This window comes from Trachymyrmex cornetzi, unplaced genomic scaffold (assembly GCF_001594075.2).
Source record: "Trachymyrmex cornetzi isolate Tcor2-1 unplaced genomic scaffold, Tcor1.1 scaffold321, whole genome shotgun sequence".
NCBI lineage: Eukaryota > Metazoa > Arthropoda > Insecta > Hymenoptera > Formicidae > Trachymyrmex > Trachymyrmex cornetzi.
In genome coordinates, this window is record NW_017297908.1 from 691,147 (window position 1) to 710,818 (window position 19,672).

At 32.6% G+C, this 19,672-nt stretch overlaps 1 protein-coding gene across 1 annotated transcript in view; it reads left to right on the plus strand.

The window, feature by feature from the left end:
* Window positions 1-19,672, plus strand: part of nAChRalpha1 (nicotinic acetylcholine receptor alpha1) — a 93,773-nt gene that overhangs the window by 37,223 nt on the left and 36,878 nt on the right. Inside the window, exon 2 of the mRNA XM_018509995.1 lies at window positions 12,356-12,400. Within this exon, the coding sequence (XP_018365497.1) occupies window positions 12,356-12,400 (45 nt within the window). The remainder of the gene's footprint in view (window positions 1-12,355; window positions 12,401-19,672) is intronic.

Genomic DNA, 19,672 nt, shown 5'->3' on the forward strand with positions numbered 1-19,672 from the left:
AATACTTTGCGCTGAATATAAAAGAATTATAAATACCATATCCTGTCCCGATATATAGAAGGAATCCTAGTAACACGTACAGTCAATGCCGGAAATGGAGGCGCTCGCGTTTGCCTGTGTTTCCCGATATAGCGACAGTGACATTCTTTCTTCTTCGTCTTGCTGCGTTCTTCCTTTACGATTCGTATCACGATTTCGTTTTCAGACGTCGACGTCCTCCCTGTGCGTTAAAAGGAATTCTTATGGCTCCTCCTCGGTGAATGCAGAGAAGAACGCGGACGAGACTTTTCTTCCTACGTTCCGGCAAAAGCCGTGCTCGATTTGTCAAAGGATGGTTCCGCCGTTCTTGACATAAATAAATCTGCGCTGCTTCCACGCTTTTACAATCTTATCGTGTTCGCGGAACTCATTACTCGGACGGTTTAAATGAGTTGAGAGTATTCGCGTTAACTACAATCAGGCCGTTCTTCTAGATCTCATTTGCAGGTAGTCGCGTCCAATTTTTATTCAGGAAAGATTACGGTCGAAAGTTGAAAAGAAAGCCTCTGCGCCCTTACACAGAATTTAACGTCTCTTAATTATTCTGACGATTTCTTTACGCATTTGACGACTTCTTTCCCCGAGGAAAGATTTTACGTAGAGAAAGTTAGTTCTAATAGGTCACTAGACAGAGTATAAACTGTAAGTTACTATAACAATTAATTGATATTACATATTAAAATTTTTAAGGAATTTAATTCGATAAAATATGAGCTTTATTTACATAGAGAAATAATAGATTGAAGTTTTAAATAATATACATTTACAACACACGTATTCTGTGTGCTGAAACTTTAAACTAACAAATCTAATTTGTATTCGATGATGAAGTAACATCAGAACTTCTACTCACTGTTTTAATGCTTAAGATGTTGAGAATCATTTAGTATGTATGAGTTAGTTACAGTATACTCTTCAGTAATTCAACATCTCAAAAGTTTACAGTTTCTAGCATATACGATCTACTCCGTATAGGACGATCAATTACTTAACTAAAGCTCAGTGAAGAATGCTTGAATCTACAAATATTTAATGATATTGAATATTTTGATAGTATCACGTTTTACTGTATTATAATTAATTAATATTATTACAAATTATTAATTCCATATTAATGATATTTTTCTATCCGTTTTTGCGAAAAAACTCATCTAAATAATTTGCATTATTAAAATAGATTCGCTTTATATCTCCTTCCTTTAATAGTCTATTTATCTGGATATTTCTTACATTGCAATTTTAAAACGATAATCAATAGAAGCGCATTATATTGCAGTGAATAGTTTCAACGTTGCGTTTCTTTTCTTTCTTCTTATCGCTTCGTTCCTACGACTTTTTCTTTCGATTAAGCGCAGGTTTGCTTTCAAAGGTTTATTAGTATCTTAACTTATTTTTTATTAACAATATACGGAGCAGCTTAAAGTATCTCTCAACAATGTCGGAATTAATTCATTATAATTCTTCTTAAACTTTATGAAATAAAGGACTTGCTAACATGTGATGGTTTCAAATAAACAGAAATTTGTAGAGATCATGTTATCATTTAATTAAAAGTACATTCTATATTTATGTAGACCTTAAGGCCTGCAAACCCTCAGTTTATTTTTGCCCACTAATTTATCACAATTCTAAGAGGATCTTCGCAGAATTTTAATTTAAGATTTAATGTATCACGAGGCTTTAATACTGAAAACGTTGCGGTAAATAACCTCTCTTAACAATTCATGAAAGAAAATCTTCATGTTTGTCAATCTTTTTCAATCTGTTCTGTAAATTGGATTTATGATTCTAAAACGCTGCGTATAATCGTTATAAGTATATTTTTACTTACGATAGCTCGTACGTTTAACATTTTTTTCTATCGCCGAAGATTGCGGTGAAGATAGAAATTTTCTGGTGGAGACTTAAAGGTTGAAACCAAATAAGATTAAAAGACGCGAATAATGGTATTCTTTCTAAGTTCGTTTTCCAATTCCACCAACCTCCTGCGTCCCAGAACAATTCCTTTGTTCTTTTGTTGAATTTCTCCGAGGTATCGTTAAAGCTACTCCGGAAGCGTCGTCAAGTGAAAAATACACGGACACGGACACGTATACGTATGCCTACACCGACATTCTACATTCTGTAAGAAATAAAGGAGTAAAAAGGAGTGAAATAATGCACTGTTACGTAACGAAATTAACATTGGAAACAGTAAAATATAAGAATAAGTATAAAAAGTAATTGAAAAATTCGACTTATAGAAGAGAAGAAGGACAATAAGACGGTTAAAAAGTGCAGAATGAAGAAAAAATAAATAAATTCGCCTCCAGCATGCTTACATTATTATTGGCAGTCCTAGATAGAATCTTTTTCAACGAGAACGCAATTTTGAAAGGGAGTGTATAGAACTCTGATAGTCTTATTTATACGTAGTCCTCAATTCTGTAATCAAACAAACAACAAGTATCTGAAGAAAGAATTGGGAGACGTGTAAGATTCAACAAAATCGGAAATAGAAACGAGAATGTGAGTCGAAGGGGAAGAAGGCTAGACGGGTGCTCGCCAAATAAAGAATTACGGATAAAAAAAGGGATGCCCGACGTTGTAATATATCCCTCCTTCTCTCCGTCTCTCGAGGGAGCTCGATTCAACCACTCTGTTTCCACCCGACATCCAATTTCCATACTATTAAGGGTAGTCCGCCCACACACGAAACGTATCTTCGGCACACGGCGTATTTTCTCATGTTTAAGATTACCACTCACGAGGACCAGTCACGGAGATCCAGCGGATATCAAAGAAGATCGGGCGATATCCTTCGGATAATGATGCCAGTGTACGGCCGCTTCCAGCGTGACTGCGTTTTTACGGCAGTCAGCCGGATATGAATAAATAAATGTCGAAGCTACGATTTTAATAACGCGGTCAAGCCGCGTTGTTATTAAATTGTAGTTGCGTGAGTGGTTCGTGATGATTAAATAATAACCTGTATGTATAACAAAGCATTCGCGTTTAATGCAATGCAATGATAGGATAAAAGAATATCCGCGCATTGAATTTCTGTTATTTATTAGACTTTGGATTTTATCAAGTGAATTTTTTATTACTGTGTTTGTTTCTTGGGTTGATGTATATTATGCGCTAATTTATATGTTTTGCGAAATTTACAAAATTAATCAACGGATGAAAATCGCAAAAGAATTAAATGCTGTAATATTAAAAATATCATAATGTACATTTATTATTTTTAGGAGATTTTTACTGCTCGATGCTTTATAAATTTAGAAATAATAAAAATTGAAATTGAGATAAAATTTGCTAAAGATAGAAAGAGAGAGACAAAATTGAATCCATGGATACGTTATAAGGATGCCAAACGCTTTCACCGATGCATCAAAGCAATGTTCCAAGAAATTTAAGAAATGGATTGGCTGCAAAAACGCTCCTTGAAGATATGAGAAACGATACAACGTGCTCTCACCATGTTGGTTTGATGATACATGCGAACGATACATCATCGTCGTCGAGGCAAATGGCAGGCGTAAAACTGTTTTCGCCACAGTATTGGTTATTAAAGAGATGCGCAGCGCGATAAATGCGAATACAATGACGCCAGTAGAGTTGATAAACGATGTTAATAATCGGGCGAACGGCGCAACGTAAAACCGGATTACCACGACGAAGCAAATTCTCTTTGTGGCACGTGAAGCGTGAAATATGAATTGGCGTGTTCGTGTGTAACGGTTATGCCAGTCATCGTGTGGGGATTGCCAATAAAGAAACGAGTTATATTGGCACAGCTATTGGTCCCTTTATCGTTACGATAGCTGATGTCCGAGAAACAACCGATACTGAAGCGATCCGTGCTACACGACAAAGCAAACATAGCACATGCGACATTATCCGCGTTTGATTCAGGATGGTATATATGTTTGAAACCAGTCTCTGTCTAATTGCTTTGACTGAGACTAACCTAAAATCAATATTACTTCAGAAATTATTGTCACTCGGTTGTATAACAAGCGTTGTCTGTCGCGCAATAAACAAGAGGAGTTTCGCAATCAGCGATGACCATCGCTGTTCCTTAATAGGACATTCGATAAATCCACGTAGATAGTCCTTCTTTGAACCATAATTTATCCCTTACCCTTCTTCTAAATTAGTTGGAAAGACTTGTGGGTTCTGCGCCGCTTATCTTGATTTGTCTCTCTTTCCGGATGCTGGGCTCGCGAATCCAAGGATAACGCGATCTTTTTGGAAGTAGAACTTCAGCAGGACTGAAGAATCTAAATGCTATCGTGATACTTTGGAAAATGCCGGCGGTAAATTCTGACCAATCATTTCCATTTGACGGGAACGTTTATCGCGTATCCGCATTGAATTAACCAAAATGCAAGAGATCCGGGTTCGACTCTCGAGGTAATATTTTTCGTAAAAAGAATTAATTATTTACAGATTTTAATATGTCACTCAGCATTATCACCAGAAGTCGCTGTTTTACAGTATATCGACATATCTTTATGTACCACTACATCAATATCTCATGCAAACTATGATACACGCAGTCGCACGTTCGTATAATAAATTCGTCACGATAAAGTGTCTAAGTCTAATTCCAAGAACTCGACGTTGTTTGTTCATGCGAACTACGTGTCTATAGACCATAATTCCGTAGGTACACATTGCAAAGCTTTTATATCAAGCAAATATTGTTACGATATTGATAGCTCTAACGTCTATCTCTATATTGGACTCTATATTGAACTAAGAAATGGTAAAGATCTCATTTTAAACATTTTTTTTCGTTCTCGACATAAACTCCACCTCACAGACACGTATTAATGTATATGCTTTAATCCTGGAAAATAATTTTCAAATTTATAAGCGAGAAAAAAGTAATTGTTATAAATTATTGCGTTTAATTGGTAATACAGATGATTTTAAGATTCCCTTAACTCATGATATTACTGCGGTAGTTTAGTAGAGTTAGCGTTTCAAGAACGAAAAATCATTTCGGCGCGCATTTTAAAGGACTATATATGTAGTAAATTCACATAGAATCATACAAGCACTTAAGATCCAATTAGAGGCTAAGTTAAGTTTAAGTTGATTTCTATAGGTTGTGTTTTTAACAAAAATTTATTCGCACACGTGAACTAGTTCAATGTTCCGAATGTAATTTCGAGTTTTAAATCTATTTAAGAGAGATACTGCGTTAATTATCTGTAGATATAATACATCATAAATAAATGCCAAAGAAACCATGTGTCACTTGATTAGCAAATATATTCATAAATTTAATAAAGTTCGTAAAATCGTAATAAATGTTTACAATTGTTTGTATTTTTTATAACTCCATTCCTTATTTAACATGATGTATTGTATTATTTAATATTACATAAACAAAAACATTTGCATTTCGGAAGTATTAGTACCTGAGAGGATCATTTTTGAGCCTTCCGAAATGGCTCAAATAGCGCACGCTAAAATTATGAAAGAAGTAATAAGCGAAGAAAAACAAGTTTATGTACAGTTAAGTATAAAAGGATGTTTAGTATAAGCTTTGAAAAACATTATATACAATTTTCTTTCTTTTCCTATGTTCATTTTCAACAAAGTATATAGTCTGTCTTCCTAAAAAATAATATAAACTACTTTTTTCGCAATATCTTGAAAGTCGCATGAAAGTCTTATCGGCGTGAATTTTTCAAAGAAATGTTAAACTATATATTTCGTTGTTACATAACAGGAGAAACGGAATGCCGGAAAGCATTCATGCTCCCATAGTGAAATCTTTATAAAATATTAAACTCCAGAAAAATATTAAATTCCAGATTGGTCTCTCCGTGTCTCGTAAAGTTCTTTCATGTGTCATTCCGCGATAGTGCTCGCACCTTTTTTCACATCTATCCATTCTTCTGCTTTCTCTTTTTCTCTCTTTTGATTTTCATCTTTTTTTTGAGATAGGAACTCTAGCAGACCGGAAATAAGATATAAGTGAGCGTCTAACATTGTCCTTCTAATAGTTCGCGTTGAGCTGTAAAGAAGAGCGTCTCTCCGTCCATGACCTCGTAAATTCTCCTCACGTAGAAGCGATCTTGAGGGATAACGATGTTAAGTGCTGCCAAAGCTTCGCACTATCAATTGCGAAAGTTGCGCTTTTCTGTGATACACTTGGTTACGTGAAAAGACGTTAGAATAATAGAAAAATGCGAAGGAAATATATGGTTTATATATAAAGCTTAATAAACAAGTTTTCATTTTATATTTCTTGATCTTTTCAGATTATTTGTGAGTTGATCTGTGAGCGAAAGTTTGATGAAACTCTGGTTAGTTTCAGTATATAAATATATTTTGTTAGATTTATTGTATGAAATATATATTGAAACTATTGAAAGATTAAGGGAGGATTTTCGTTTAGGAGTCAAAAAGAAAAGTGTTTTTGAGATTTCTTTTAAAGAAAACTTTTTTCCAGTGTTTTGAACTTTATACACATAAATTAAATGCTTTTTGTATATACATATGTATGTTTTATGAATCATAAATTATGAATATCTTTAAATATTAGGCTCTTTTTTTCTTTTGCTATTATAATTTAACCAAAAATGATCCGCGGCGATTGTGGACGTTCTAATTTTTATCTTGGGCTTGACATAAAAAATCAAAGTTTGTTTTTCTCGTTGAACATTATTTTTGGTACTGAACTTTTAAAATTCTTTAAAAATATAAAGTATGAAAATATCGAAATGGGCTGTCAAAATAAAATTTAATGAAGATCAATATTTTACTTTAGCAAAACGCCACTTTGTCATTTTCATATTTTGAGGCAATTTAGAGATTCAGTACTAAAAACAATATTCAATGAAAAAAAAATTGATTTTTTTATTCAGATCCATTAGGATAAAAATGAGAACTCCTATAAGTCGCTGCGGGCCATCATTGGTTGAAATATACAATATGGATGCAAAAATTCAAAGATATTCGTGATTTATAAAACATATCTCTTATATGTAAAAAGTTCAAAATGTTTGAATAAATAGTTTTCTTTAAAAAAAAATTCCTGAAAGTATTTTATTTTTTGGCTCCTAGAAAGATATCCTTCCTTAGAGTAATGTTTTCAATTAAGAATTATTTAAATAAATAATAGCTTTATTACTTTTTACCTACATATAACTTACAAAACTAAATACATAACGCTGTTACTTTATACACTCAAGAAGTTACTTCTACGATTCTAACTTCTAATGTCCTACTTCATAATACGTGCGCGATGGTAAAATCCATATTATCCCCATCGAAGAACGAATATAAGAGAAGCAAGAAGGCAACATTGTTCGAAAGTACTCCTCGAAACTTTGTAATGCGAAAAGATTTTTGTATTTTTACTATCTTCGTTCAATGTCTCAATATGATACATTTTTTGCTTCATCAAAGGAAGCAAGTTCCGAGTTTTCTCTTCACCTTTCTTCGCCGATATAAGTTTTTTTGCGATTAAATCGGCGGGAACACGCGGGCATGGTTACGTTCTTACTCATGTAACTTCCTTACAGATTTCTTGCACACTTGGATTCCGCACAGCATACGATGTCCGTTTCCAGCTATTCGCGCCAAGTTTCAAGTTTCATTTCGGAAAGTTTCTGCTGACGCATACGCTCGGATTTACTTGTGTAGGCGTGCGAGCTGAAATCGAAGGTTAAGGGTTGGCAGAGTTTAGGGTAGTTTGGGTAATAGAATTCTCAATAACGTGCACTTTATGACGTATATAGAATTGACATGAAGAATTTAAGGTTTAAAGAAAAAAACTTACAATTTAGTTTGCGTAAAACGAATGCTTTGATTTCTCATCTGTATTATTATCTACACATCATAAATTGAATTGCAAATCTGAACGTTTAACAGTATTTTTATTACCATGTAAAATCCTAAAATTTGCGTAAGTCTTGAGAGCTTTTATTAACGCTTTGTTTCGCTTCTTTCGAATATTATTTACTCATTAAAACAAACATAATATTTGACCCGTTAAATAAATTTTAATATTTATTTAACTGTTAATTTAATTGTTAAATATTGGTAAAGATTATAATATCTGTAAATAATGCGTATTGCAAACCGTAAGTAATTATGTAGTATAATGTAACGAATAACAAAATCTCGTATTGATATTAATCAAAAGCAGCTTGTTCAATAAAATGCAGAACACGAGTATGATTTTATTCTTTATTCGAGCGCACACATTCGCGTATTTGCATGAAAAATAACGCACCGTATAATGGAGTTTACATGAAAGGGTAAACATTTAATGAAAATATTTTACTGCCAACAGTGGAAGAGAAAAATATGCGTTTATTTGACCGTTATAACAATAGACGATTCGATGATATAAATTTTTTAATACTTACGGTTTCGCCTGTGTTAGAATTACATAATTTATCCGTGTTACCGACGATAAACTATGTACATGCATAAAAATTCTTATTGGTATGCGCATAATTTTCATTTAAATTCGAACACCGAGGTAACAATACTTTACCGATGGCTGTAAAAGATTGAGTACCAAGTTTTCCTCGGTTTTGCATGGTTATTTTTATGTCATTATTTTCGCATGTTACGTGGTTTTTTTCATCTGATTTTTCGTAGAACAACATGACATGTTGAATTACATTACACTGAATTCCGTTGAACAATTTATACCACCATTAATTTAATCGATCGTTAGCATCTTTTTCTAGTCAGTTGCTTTGAATTTTATCATTCAGATTCACTTCTATCGTACTTTTAAATCAAATCTGCAATTACCTAATGATATTACTCTTAGTTTATGAAATTGATTTACCGCATGAATTAACGCGATGAATATACTCTCATTGGCATTTGATTGCAAAGCTTTTGATGCGTTTATATATTTAATAACGTTTACTTGCATTGTCGTAATGCCGAGAAATTGAGTCACTTAATGGATTTTCAATATTTAATCGCATCGTCGCATTGATTAAATCAGGAATAATACGGACCTTTTAATTTTTTTATACAAGATATGCTAATTTATTGTTTCTGGAATTATCGATTTTTATGTCACTTGCAATGAGTCCCGGGTAACATGTTTTCTGTCAACGCGATTGAAAGTCAGCTTCGATTACTTTCGAATCTCATAAAGTAACTTCCACGATATTGTTAAGCGCGGCATAAAACGCGATGTTAACGTCGTCATTTTGAGAGAGTAAAGTACGTGAGCCGTGATTTTTCGCGGCGATAAGCGTCTACAAAAGGAGAGGTCCATGAAGACTTAAAGAAAAAAATATTGCATTCTATACACGTCAACGCCACACTATTAAACTTTTATGTTTGCTGGAAAATAATCTTTTCCTTTTTCTTTTACTAGAATAGTAAAATTTACACAAGGGTACTTTCACGAAATAATTATTTTTTTTATAGTAAAAATATCAATAGTTTTTCAAGTTACCAAAATACATTGAAAATAAAATAAGCAGCTATATGTAAATATATAATATAATTTAACTTGATAATTATCTAATTTACAAAAGCAATTTGTTTTAAAAATAATTACTTAAAAATTTAATTATCTAAAATGAAAATTGAACACACATGCACACATGCAGTCCCGCACTGTTAGATGTTAAAGGAGCAATGGTAACCTAATCCCTTGAGTCAAATAACGTTTATTATGTTTAATTTCCGTGTACGTTATAATATAACTCAATCTATTTCAATGTAAACGTCGTCCATATTAACGTCTACATTTAGTAAATTATAAACTTTGAGTTAAAATTAATAATTCTAGCAAACATCAAATTACATGTAACATACATGTTAGTTGTAATTTCTCACTAAACAATATAACTGTAATATAACACGTGTGTTATATTACGATTATATTGTTGAATGGGAAATTACAAATAACATGTACATTACATATAACTTGGTGTTTGCTGGAAATTTCTCGAGTAAATTGTTTAATTTCATTGTTTTAGTCAGTTTAACATATTAGGGGTAGAATAACAACCTAGAAATGATTAGAAATAACTTAAATCGAGTATAATTAATAATAATTTATAATAACATTATGAACTTACCAGTGCGATTTCTCAAAAATAATACGTATGTAATAAATTTAGTTATTTTGCTGGTGACATTTAATAAACGGTTTTGCAATTATTATTGCTCTTGTATACAGTCGGATCGCAGTGCATCATCTAAGATAATTGCATACACTAAGCTGCCTCATTATAATTATAATTGTATACGCAGGATACCGGTAATAGCAACGATACGTAATATCCGATTTGGTAACCATAATTACCTCTGTGGTTACGATATTCACTTGTCGCGCTTTCGGGGGTGCATCTCCCGTATCTGGTATGTGGACATTAATATAGTTGAGTACGAAATCGTAACCGCGCTCACGTTCATACGAGCCCCTGTTATTATCACTTAGCTATCACGCGTCGGTAGAAGCGGGCGATTGTTGATGCCGATATATCTGATTACACAACTATAACTACTATTATGTTTAGCGTACCGTTCTCGTACGCTTGGAGTTTGCACGCGGTGTGATAATTGCTAATGATACGCTTGTGTAGCAAACTTTAAACACCGTCGCGTAAAATGCCACCGCGTAGAGAGAACGACGATAACTGCCGCCACGATTAATCTTGAAGCTCGGCCGCTGCGCTGAAAATAATACCGTCGTTTTATTTAATTTAATGCCACCGATTATTTCGGCTCTGCTGCTTCCACAACGTTTGCAACTTTTGAATTTATTTATGTTTGTTTAGATAACAGTATACATATATGTCATTTAGTTTGTGTTTTCGTCGACTCACATCGTGAGACTAATTATTTTATGTTACTTGCAAATAATTAATACAAAATAATTATTGCAATAATTTATAATTTTTAGTTTATTAAAATTTGATTACACATAAAAGTTAGAATTACTAAAAAATTAAAATTAAATTTTATTTTTAGTTAACTTTTTTATTTTTTTATGAGAGAAAAAAGAGAGAGAGAAAGAGAGAATTTTAAATAAATTTAATAAAATTTTTATATTCCCAAAAAGCATGCATTAGTTTTAAAATAAAGAGTTTAATTAACGTTTAGATTTAATATTAAGATTTAATATGAAAGCTTTATTTCATATAAAAGATTAAAAAATTGACAAATATATTTTCAAATTTTTTTTTATTACAAAAGAATAAATTTGGTAAATATATACATTAGGGAAGTCCCTCCAATGATCTTGATCTTGACATATGTTGACAAATTTTTTCAAAATTGTTATTAAGATATATGCCACTTATTTAAAAACACTGTGTACGTACAATGTTTTTCTGATCGTCATATACAAATTTTGGTACTAAAAAAATATAATATAATTAAAACCTTTTACAATATTTGTGTCTTCTTATTTGAAGAGTCAAAAGCCGGAGATTTCATCGTTTAGTCTGCGATAAGCCGAATTCGCTGCAAGTAATAACCCAACTGGTTCTAACGTTTCTCTCGCCAGTGAGATCTGCATATATCCGACGTTAAACTCCGCGATGACTACTGACGATGACGCGACTGATTGTGGTACTATAACCGTTATCGCACAGAACATTAACGTACAGTTAGCACACAGCTTCAACGGCCACGGTTTCTCGGTAGCGGAGCCCGTCTGCCTATAGCCTGACACTCACTACTACCCGTGGATCGCCACGATGCAGATGCCTTACCTGCTGTCAGCATTATCGCGTTCCATTACTACTGGGCGCCGGTCGCAGACTACGGCTTGCCAGTACTACTGATATCGAGGCGCGAGGTTCAATGCGGAACTGTAACTGCTTGTAATGTTCGTTGACGTTTCTATTGGCGGAATCGGGGAAATCTATTGACCCATGGCGCGCGCAGGGCCGCCAGATAACAATTATTATCTCGTATAGCTTAAAGGGAATCGCTACGAAATGTTCTTACGGTTGCCGAACGCAATTTTCATGCTCTATGAATCTTTCTAATTTCAACAATAAAGTCATATATCAAGATTACAATTTTAGAAAAGGCGTTTCGTCATAAGAAATAGAAATTTTTCTTTAGAAAAATAAGAAGAGAACATGTATTCGAAAATATTATTTTTACATTCTAGAAAATGGATGTACTCGACAGTAGAATGATTTATTGAGATTTTTGAACCACAAGAGTTTTCTCTCTTATCTTTCTCTAGTATCATTCTAGTGTCTCGAAAAACCAATAAATCTATCTCTGAGTAACCAGAAACAGTCGAAGTAGGATAATGCCTTTTACACTCGACGCTCATCCATTTTTCTGTTTTCTTTTTCAGAACCTGAAGAACCAGATCATGACGACAAACGTTTGGGTGGAACAAGTAAGTAAAATGATGTCATATGATATAATTTCTGTGTATATTAGACTTGAATTAGACATATGTGTAAAACATATAAACATATTTTTTAATATAATTTTATTATTACAACTATTGATAAGAAAAGAGTTAAAGTAAAATTAAAGTAAAAAAAACTTAATCGATAAACTAAATTGAAAATTGAAAATTAGAAAGAAATTCTGCATAGTTTTAGTGAACTACATATATTCAAAGAATTATATTTAACATTTCTGAAGAAATTATAAGTATAAGATTCTTTAATTATGTTAATTAAAGCAGTACTTTACAATAATGTCTTTAATTTTTATAACTAATTGATATTTGAACTAAGTTTTATGGTTATATTTATGTTTATTTTATTATTAATTATTGTTGATTAGTAGAATAATTATCGCCGTTAATTAAACCTATATTATATCGCTATTAATGAAATCTATATTAGTATGTTCGATTAACGATCAATTGGAGCTTATCGCAATTTATTGATTAATAATTAATTTGTGACTATCTGATGAAATATGTAAGAGATATGTGTCCTTTCATGAATTATTTGCAGCTTTGATTTGATAATGTGTAACATTACTGATTATTGAGATATTTTCTTATGAACGTAAATATTTCATTATCAATTAAGCGTGGTGTTGCTTCTAAATGTAAAAATTCGAAATTTTTGTAATTTAGAAATATACTTTTTTATTTCACTGCGGTAGTTTAGTAGAGTTAGCGTTTTCAAGATCGAAAAATCATTTCGGAGCGCGTTTCTGGGGACTACATACGTAGTATATAAATTCACGCAAGAATCATACAAGCATTTAAGATCCAGCTAGACCGTTTAAGGCTATGGAATGGAAATTTCAATTACATATCTTTTATGTCTTTTCAATCTTTTTTTTTATTATGAGAGTTTTGTAAGTTTTTGAAGTCTTAAAAAATTTTATAGAGTGTGGAAAATAATTATCATAATAATTTTCGATACAAAAAGAACATTTTGTTTGTATAAAACACATAAAGATATAGTTACATCTTTTAAAAATTGAGATTAAAATTTTATAGAACAGGATGACGCAATTAAAAGTAATTTTGTTGTTAACTTTGCTCCTAATTTATAGTCAAATTTCATCTATACATGACGAATGAGATGATATCGGATAAGCTGCTTAAAGATTGCAAATGCCGATCGTTGAAATTCGGTTTCCATTTTCGCGAGTGTATACGCGACGCTGCTGTATTGCTTTGATTGTCAGGATCTACCCTTTCGACGTAAGACGATGGTTTGGAATTTCAAAGCAGGCGAATTTCATTCGCGCTAGTCGACGACGAAATTCGAATCGCCGGATAGCAGTTGGCCTTTATTGGTATAATACCCTCTTGTGTCTCCTCACGAGAAGAATAGCTCTGTGACACGACCATTTCAGGTCCATTTGTCTTGCGAATTTATTGGCCGTAACTATTTTTGCTCTTTTTAAAGATTCTTTATTTTTTGCGTTATCGCTCTCCGTCATTGACGATCCAGAAGCAATGTTTGAAAGTCGATACTTTGACAACTAATTGTGGCATATTTTGGTTGAATTGACTTTTTATTCCATTCTCACAGATGCTATCCTTTTATTTATTATAAAAATTTTAATTTTTAAATTCATACTACCTCTGAAGATATTTTCTTATGCATACAAAATATTATACATACAAAAATCTCTGAAGATATTCTCTTATCACAAAAAATTCATCTGTTTAGAAAATATCTGCGAGATGACTTCCTCGAAAAATCCAACTTTTAAAATGAATTGCATAAATAGGGATATATGAATTTATTTAATATATATGAATTTTTAGGTTGAAAAACTGTATGTAAAATAACACATCTTTGATGCTTATTATTTTAATTTTATTAAAATAATAAATAAAAACTCTTAATAAAGGCATTTATAATTTATGGATTTATTTTGTCAGAGTCTATTGGTTTTCTTATATTGTTTAATTCATAAAATTCAATTAATTTAATTTTTAAGAAGGAATACGAAATATTTTGCGAATACATAAGTTGACAGATGACATCTCTGGCTTAAATATTTTATCAGTCGAACGTAGTGGGGCAACATCACTTCGTTTACAAAAATGTAAGGGTTGTATTTTATGTCGATAATAGAAAATGAAGAAGATAAAGATGGTGAGATCATGATAACAGGAATATGTTAGGATAGGGTTGAAAGAATCTTTGAAACTTGACTTAGAACACGCTAGGACGTCAAAAAGCTTGTGCTTTGCTTTTCAGAATCTGCAAGTGACGGGGCGGGATGCATTTTAATTGTAAAGCAGCTCGGGCGCACGTATTTGCATCGCTCGCGGATGCAACCCTTGTCTTGCAACGTGCAAAATTTGGAATTCTCGAAGAGTCGTCGGCCGTTGTTGGCAATGATCCAAAAAACTTTGGTATCGCGGTAGAATGAATTTCTTCGGAATGTACAGATATCTGTTGGTTGACTTTGGTGTAACTTTTTGAAAGTGTTCCAAATTTCTATACGTGCAAAGCAGAGAAAAATCTACCGAATAGTTTCGATGTATATCGTTGCGTAATCAGTATAGAATTATATAAAATAAAGCGATTATATTTGGAAATTAATGCGTTTAGGTGAATAAATACATATGCTTTAATCGTATTCTTTCATAATTGATACAAGAATCTGAGTTAAAATTTTTTATTTTTACTTTACATTAAATTCTATGTTGCATTCAATCGTCGAAACAGTCATACAAAATTCTCTTGAAGTCGGTTTCTATGAACGAATCTTTGCGGAGAATTTCCGTTGAATGGCACGGAAATTCTCACGAATATCGGCGTATTTTTAGCCATAGATCTTTAGTAGCGAGATCGAAGACACGAAAGTTTATCAGAAGTGTAATTGAAAAATTAACCTTAGGCAGAAAAGTTCCGACTTTTTATGCACCGCAACCACGTGCTTCCCGTTTGTGCGGAGCTTTTTTTGCCCTCCTCCTTTTATCTGGTTCGTTACGACCGTTTGTCAGTGTCGATAAAGTGGCGTCTTCCCTTTTTTTTCTGATGTCGACCCGCAGGATGGCGGCGGATGAACGAGACAGGATGTGGTGGAGGGTCAGAGGTGAGTTCCCCTTCGGCGTCATGTCAGTTCCCGTTGAAGTGGCGTCCCTTTATCGGAGTTTCAGAATTGCTTGCGATTACTATTCGTCAAAGAGAAGGAAACCGAAAGAAGAGAGGACAACTAACAGTTTCAACAGCGATTGTGTGATGGATTTAGGAAGTTTCATAGTACTCGGGAAGTAAACAATCATATGGTTTTTTTTACAAAAAGGCTATCGGAGCTACCGGAAGAGGAGGAGGCAGGGAAAGTTTAATCGAATCCGTCGCCGGTCGACGATCCTATCTTGTTTGTAAAACAGAGTGGATATTATCTTCATAGAAGACAAATTATGCTCGATGGAAACAATGAGCGAGGAAATTTTCTCGTTATAATTGGGAAAAAAAAACGCGAGGAACGCCCCGATAGAGTATTTATTAGCAACGATTGTATGATTAGTGCGATCGATTTCGCGACCGGATTTATCGAGTTCGACTGTCTCGCGTACGCTGCGAATCGTTACTGCTATTATTGACATTGTTAGAATAATTACAACGGACCGGAACGCGAGCTGTACAATTTAATGCACGCGTGTCGTATCGCTGCTATCGACGTATCGGTTGGATTTCATCGTCGATAGGAAATTGTAATCGACTATGTGCCGCGTGGAATTGCACTGAGCTCAATTACGATGCATGCACAAATTATCGATGAGCCTATCGAAAAATTATTTAATTGGGTTATCGCCGTATTATTACTGCCGCATTGTTCCTGCACGCTCGGTTACGCGAGGAAGAAAGAAAAAAAAGGGAAAGAGAGAAATGGAGAAAATATTGAATTTATAATTAAAAACAATTTTGAGGAAGTATCTAAAAATGTACCTATATAGATATTATGGATTTGAAAATAATTTTATTAATCATGAAAATAATTTTGTAATTTCAAGGAGGTTGTAAAGGCATAAAACACATATATTAATATTTACGCTTTAAACAAACTACATACATGTGAAAGTTGTGTTCATATCATTTGTTTTTATTGAACAACACATTTTTATAAATTATTTATTTTATTTGATATTAGTTTTATTTTATTATAAACAAAAGTTTTTAAATAATAAGAATCTAAATTTTTTTATATGAATATTTTAAGTATTAAAAATGACTTATGTGAAATTTTATTGAAATTTACCAATTAGTTCATAAATAAATATTTTGTTTATTTACTCAACAATTAATGTCTGCATCCCAATGTAATTTTACATAAATATTCTTGAATTCATAAAGTACTTATATAAAAAAATTGAGATTTTTATTATTATTTTATTGTACATTTTCATATATTTCTATTAGAGTATAAATTTGAAAAATATTACTTTTTGAAATAACTTTTGATCCAGATGATCAACTGTCTCTAATTTTTTTTATTACTTTTAAATGCAATTTAGACTAATCTGTGATTTTTTTCAAGTAATTCTTAACATATTGCATTTGCCTTACAACATCCTTATGCATAATGAGCGATGCTGCAAAAATGTTGACAATGGCTGTATTCAACAGAAAAAGTAGCTTTGCAACTATTACAATAAAGTTCTTTAATATCATTGGCTTTACTCTTCACTTATAGATTTAAATGTATGAATCAATCATATTAAAAAATCTTAAAAAGTTGCAAAGTTGTTTTTTCCGCTAAATACAGACATTCTATAACAACTAATTTTTGGGCATCCTATATATATTTTGATGGTCCAATAAAATCGTTTTTAAATTTATATTTAATTACAATTTTAAAATACTTTAGCAAAACCGTCCTTTCCGTGTACCTTCGGGAACTCTCATTATTGTCCGTAGATGAATTTTCAAGAGACAGTTGCTTTGCTCGTCTTTATTGTCGCGTCGAAAATCTGTCCGAGCTCTTAACACGCGCAGAAATCGTTTCTCTTTGGCGATATTTATACTGTAAATATGACGAGGGCGAGAGGAAAGTTCCATACTCCTTCGTAGCCTTTGTATCTGCAACGTAATATAAGTATAGGAGTCGGATTCTCGCTTTTCCCGTCCCTTTTGTTCATTAACCGATGCGCCGACCCAATGCTCGTGCTGCATTATTTAACTCCTCGATAGCATGAAGAAGGCTTCGTCCGTTACAAAGGCTGCTCTGAATACAGATTCAACATCGGGCGTGGATTTACATAGCGAGCAGCATAGACTTTGTCGCAATGTTACCATGTAACATTATTGTATCGCAGCTAAGTCGTTTATGCAAGTTTATCTCGTTTGTTCGCGAATATCATGATATATTATTGTCCAGTAATGATTGTAATAAGATTATAACGAAATTGGCGTAAAAAATGAAGCTAATTATTTTCACATAATTTATGAAATGTTTGAATTTATTAGAGAATGTTACGTAAACTAAATCTTCCATCTGCAATTGAAGTTTTATTATCCAGTCTAAATTTTCGTACTATTCCAAATTTTCAATTAAAAAGTTCAGATTTATTTTTCAGTATTTTTATTACACACATTATCACAAAATAGATTTTTTTAATTCAATGTTAAAACCTTTAGTCAATAAAAATTGAAATTTGAGCAAAAATGAAAATGAAATTTTATAGCAAAATTTTGTTTGCTGAAAAAAAAGCACCTAAATTGCAGACGAAGGGTTAATTCAGAAAAATTTGGAAACGCATTTTTTTCTTCATATATCCAGCTAATAACTTTATTTCGAGAGATGTAAGCTAATATTTCGTAAAATTCATTTGGCGTCGTAACAAATTTATTTTATAAGTCACAAAAATGCGAATATCAAAAGTGATGTTTGTTCCGGGTCGATGTGTTTAAATCGTGCGTTGTTGCTTTTCCTTCGTATTTTCTGCGGAATGGCTGATCCAAGGATTACGGATACGCGCGACCCAGAGCTTGTTTAAATAGGGCAAGATGTTTGCATCGCGCGTATTTATTCTGCCATTGTTGCTGGCGAGTTTTACGGGGCTTCCGAACGTCCAACACGGACGATTGTCAGCTTTTGCTAGAAAAGAAGCCGACAGCCTCCAGTCTTGCCAAGTTTTCTCACCTACTTCGGATTTTGGTAACAACGGATTTCTTTCTATCCTTCGCTTATTTTCCGCCTCCCGCGAAATGTTCTGACACGGGTTTCTAAAAGATTCGTGTCTGACCTCGCAAAAGAAAAAACAACCGACTGAAACAGCATGATCCGAAATGTTTGTTTGCATTTATGTTCTAAAAATGTTATCACTATTTTGTTATAAATTCTCTTTGCATAATAGCGGATGATAAATATTTGTTTTCTACTTGTCGATTTTTTCTCTTTGTAGTTTTATCTTTTTAAAATTCTCAATTTAATTTTATGGATACACCCCTTATTTTAAAAGTTACATAACTTGAAAAGATTTTTGAATTATTTCTATGAATAAGCCAGGAAAATATTACTTATCAATTATAAAAAAAATGAATTAACATGACTTCATAAAAAAATTATCATAACTAAAAAAAATCGTCAAAACTGTTATTATGTTGTGAAACAAAAATAACAAAAATAATATTTAATCATATTAAGGATATATTCTTTTTGTTAATACTTAATTAATCATTAATTTTTTGTTAAGAGAAAAATAGTTTTTTCTCTTTTCTGGGAAACTTAATTTTTTGAGTTGCACTTTTGAAGTAAGAGAGATATGCAATTTTAATATGCACAAGCATATGTGGTTGCATGTATCCTTAGATACATATATTTAACTATTTTATTTATACCGTCTTAAATAAGAGAAATTTATAACAGAATGTATCATGCAGGCTGTACGTGCGTAAGTTTTTAAACGTCAGTAGAAAGGTTTTTCATACTGAAAGCAAGCCGAGTCTTGTATTTCAAAGCTGCTAGTTTCGCAATTTTGTTATCAATAGCAACATTCTGCTGGTACGTCGAAAAATATAACCGTTAAAACTGCAAGGCGAGGGGTATGTCACTCTGAGTCAAAACGAATCACATGAACATTAGAAAACGATTGCAATCGATTTCAAGCGATTTCAAGCGATTTCAAGCAATTTTGAGCGATTTCAAACGTTAAAGTATTGAAGCGCCAGATTACGCATTTTAAGAATGTTAACAGTGTGATTTCATACAGTATCTGCACTATTGCGAG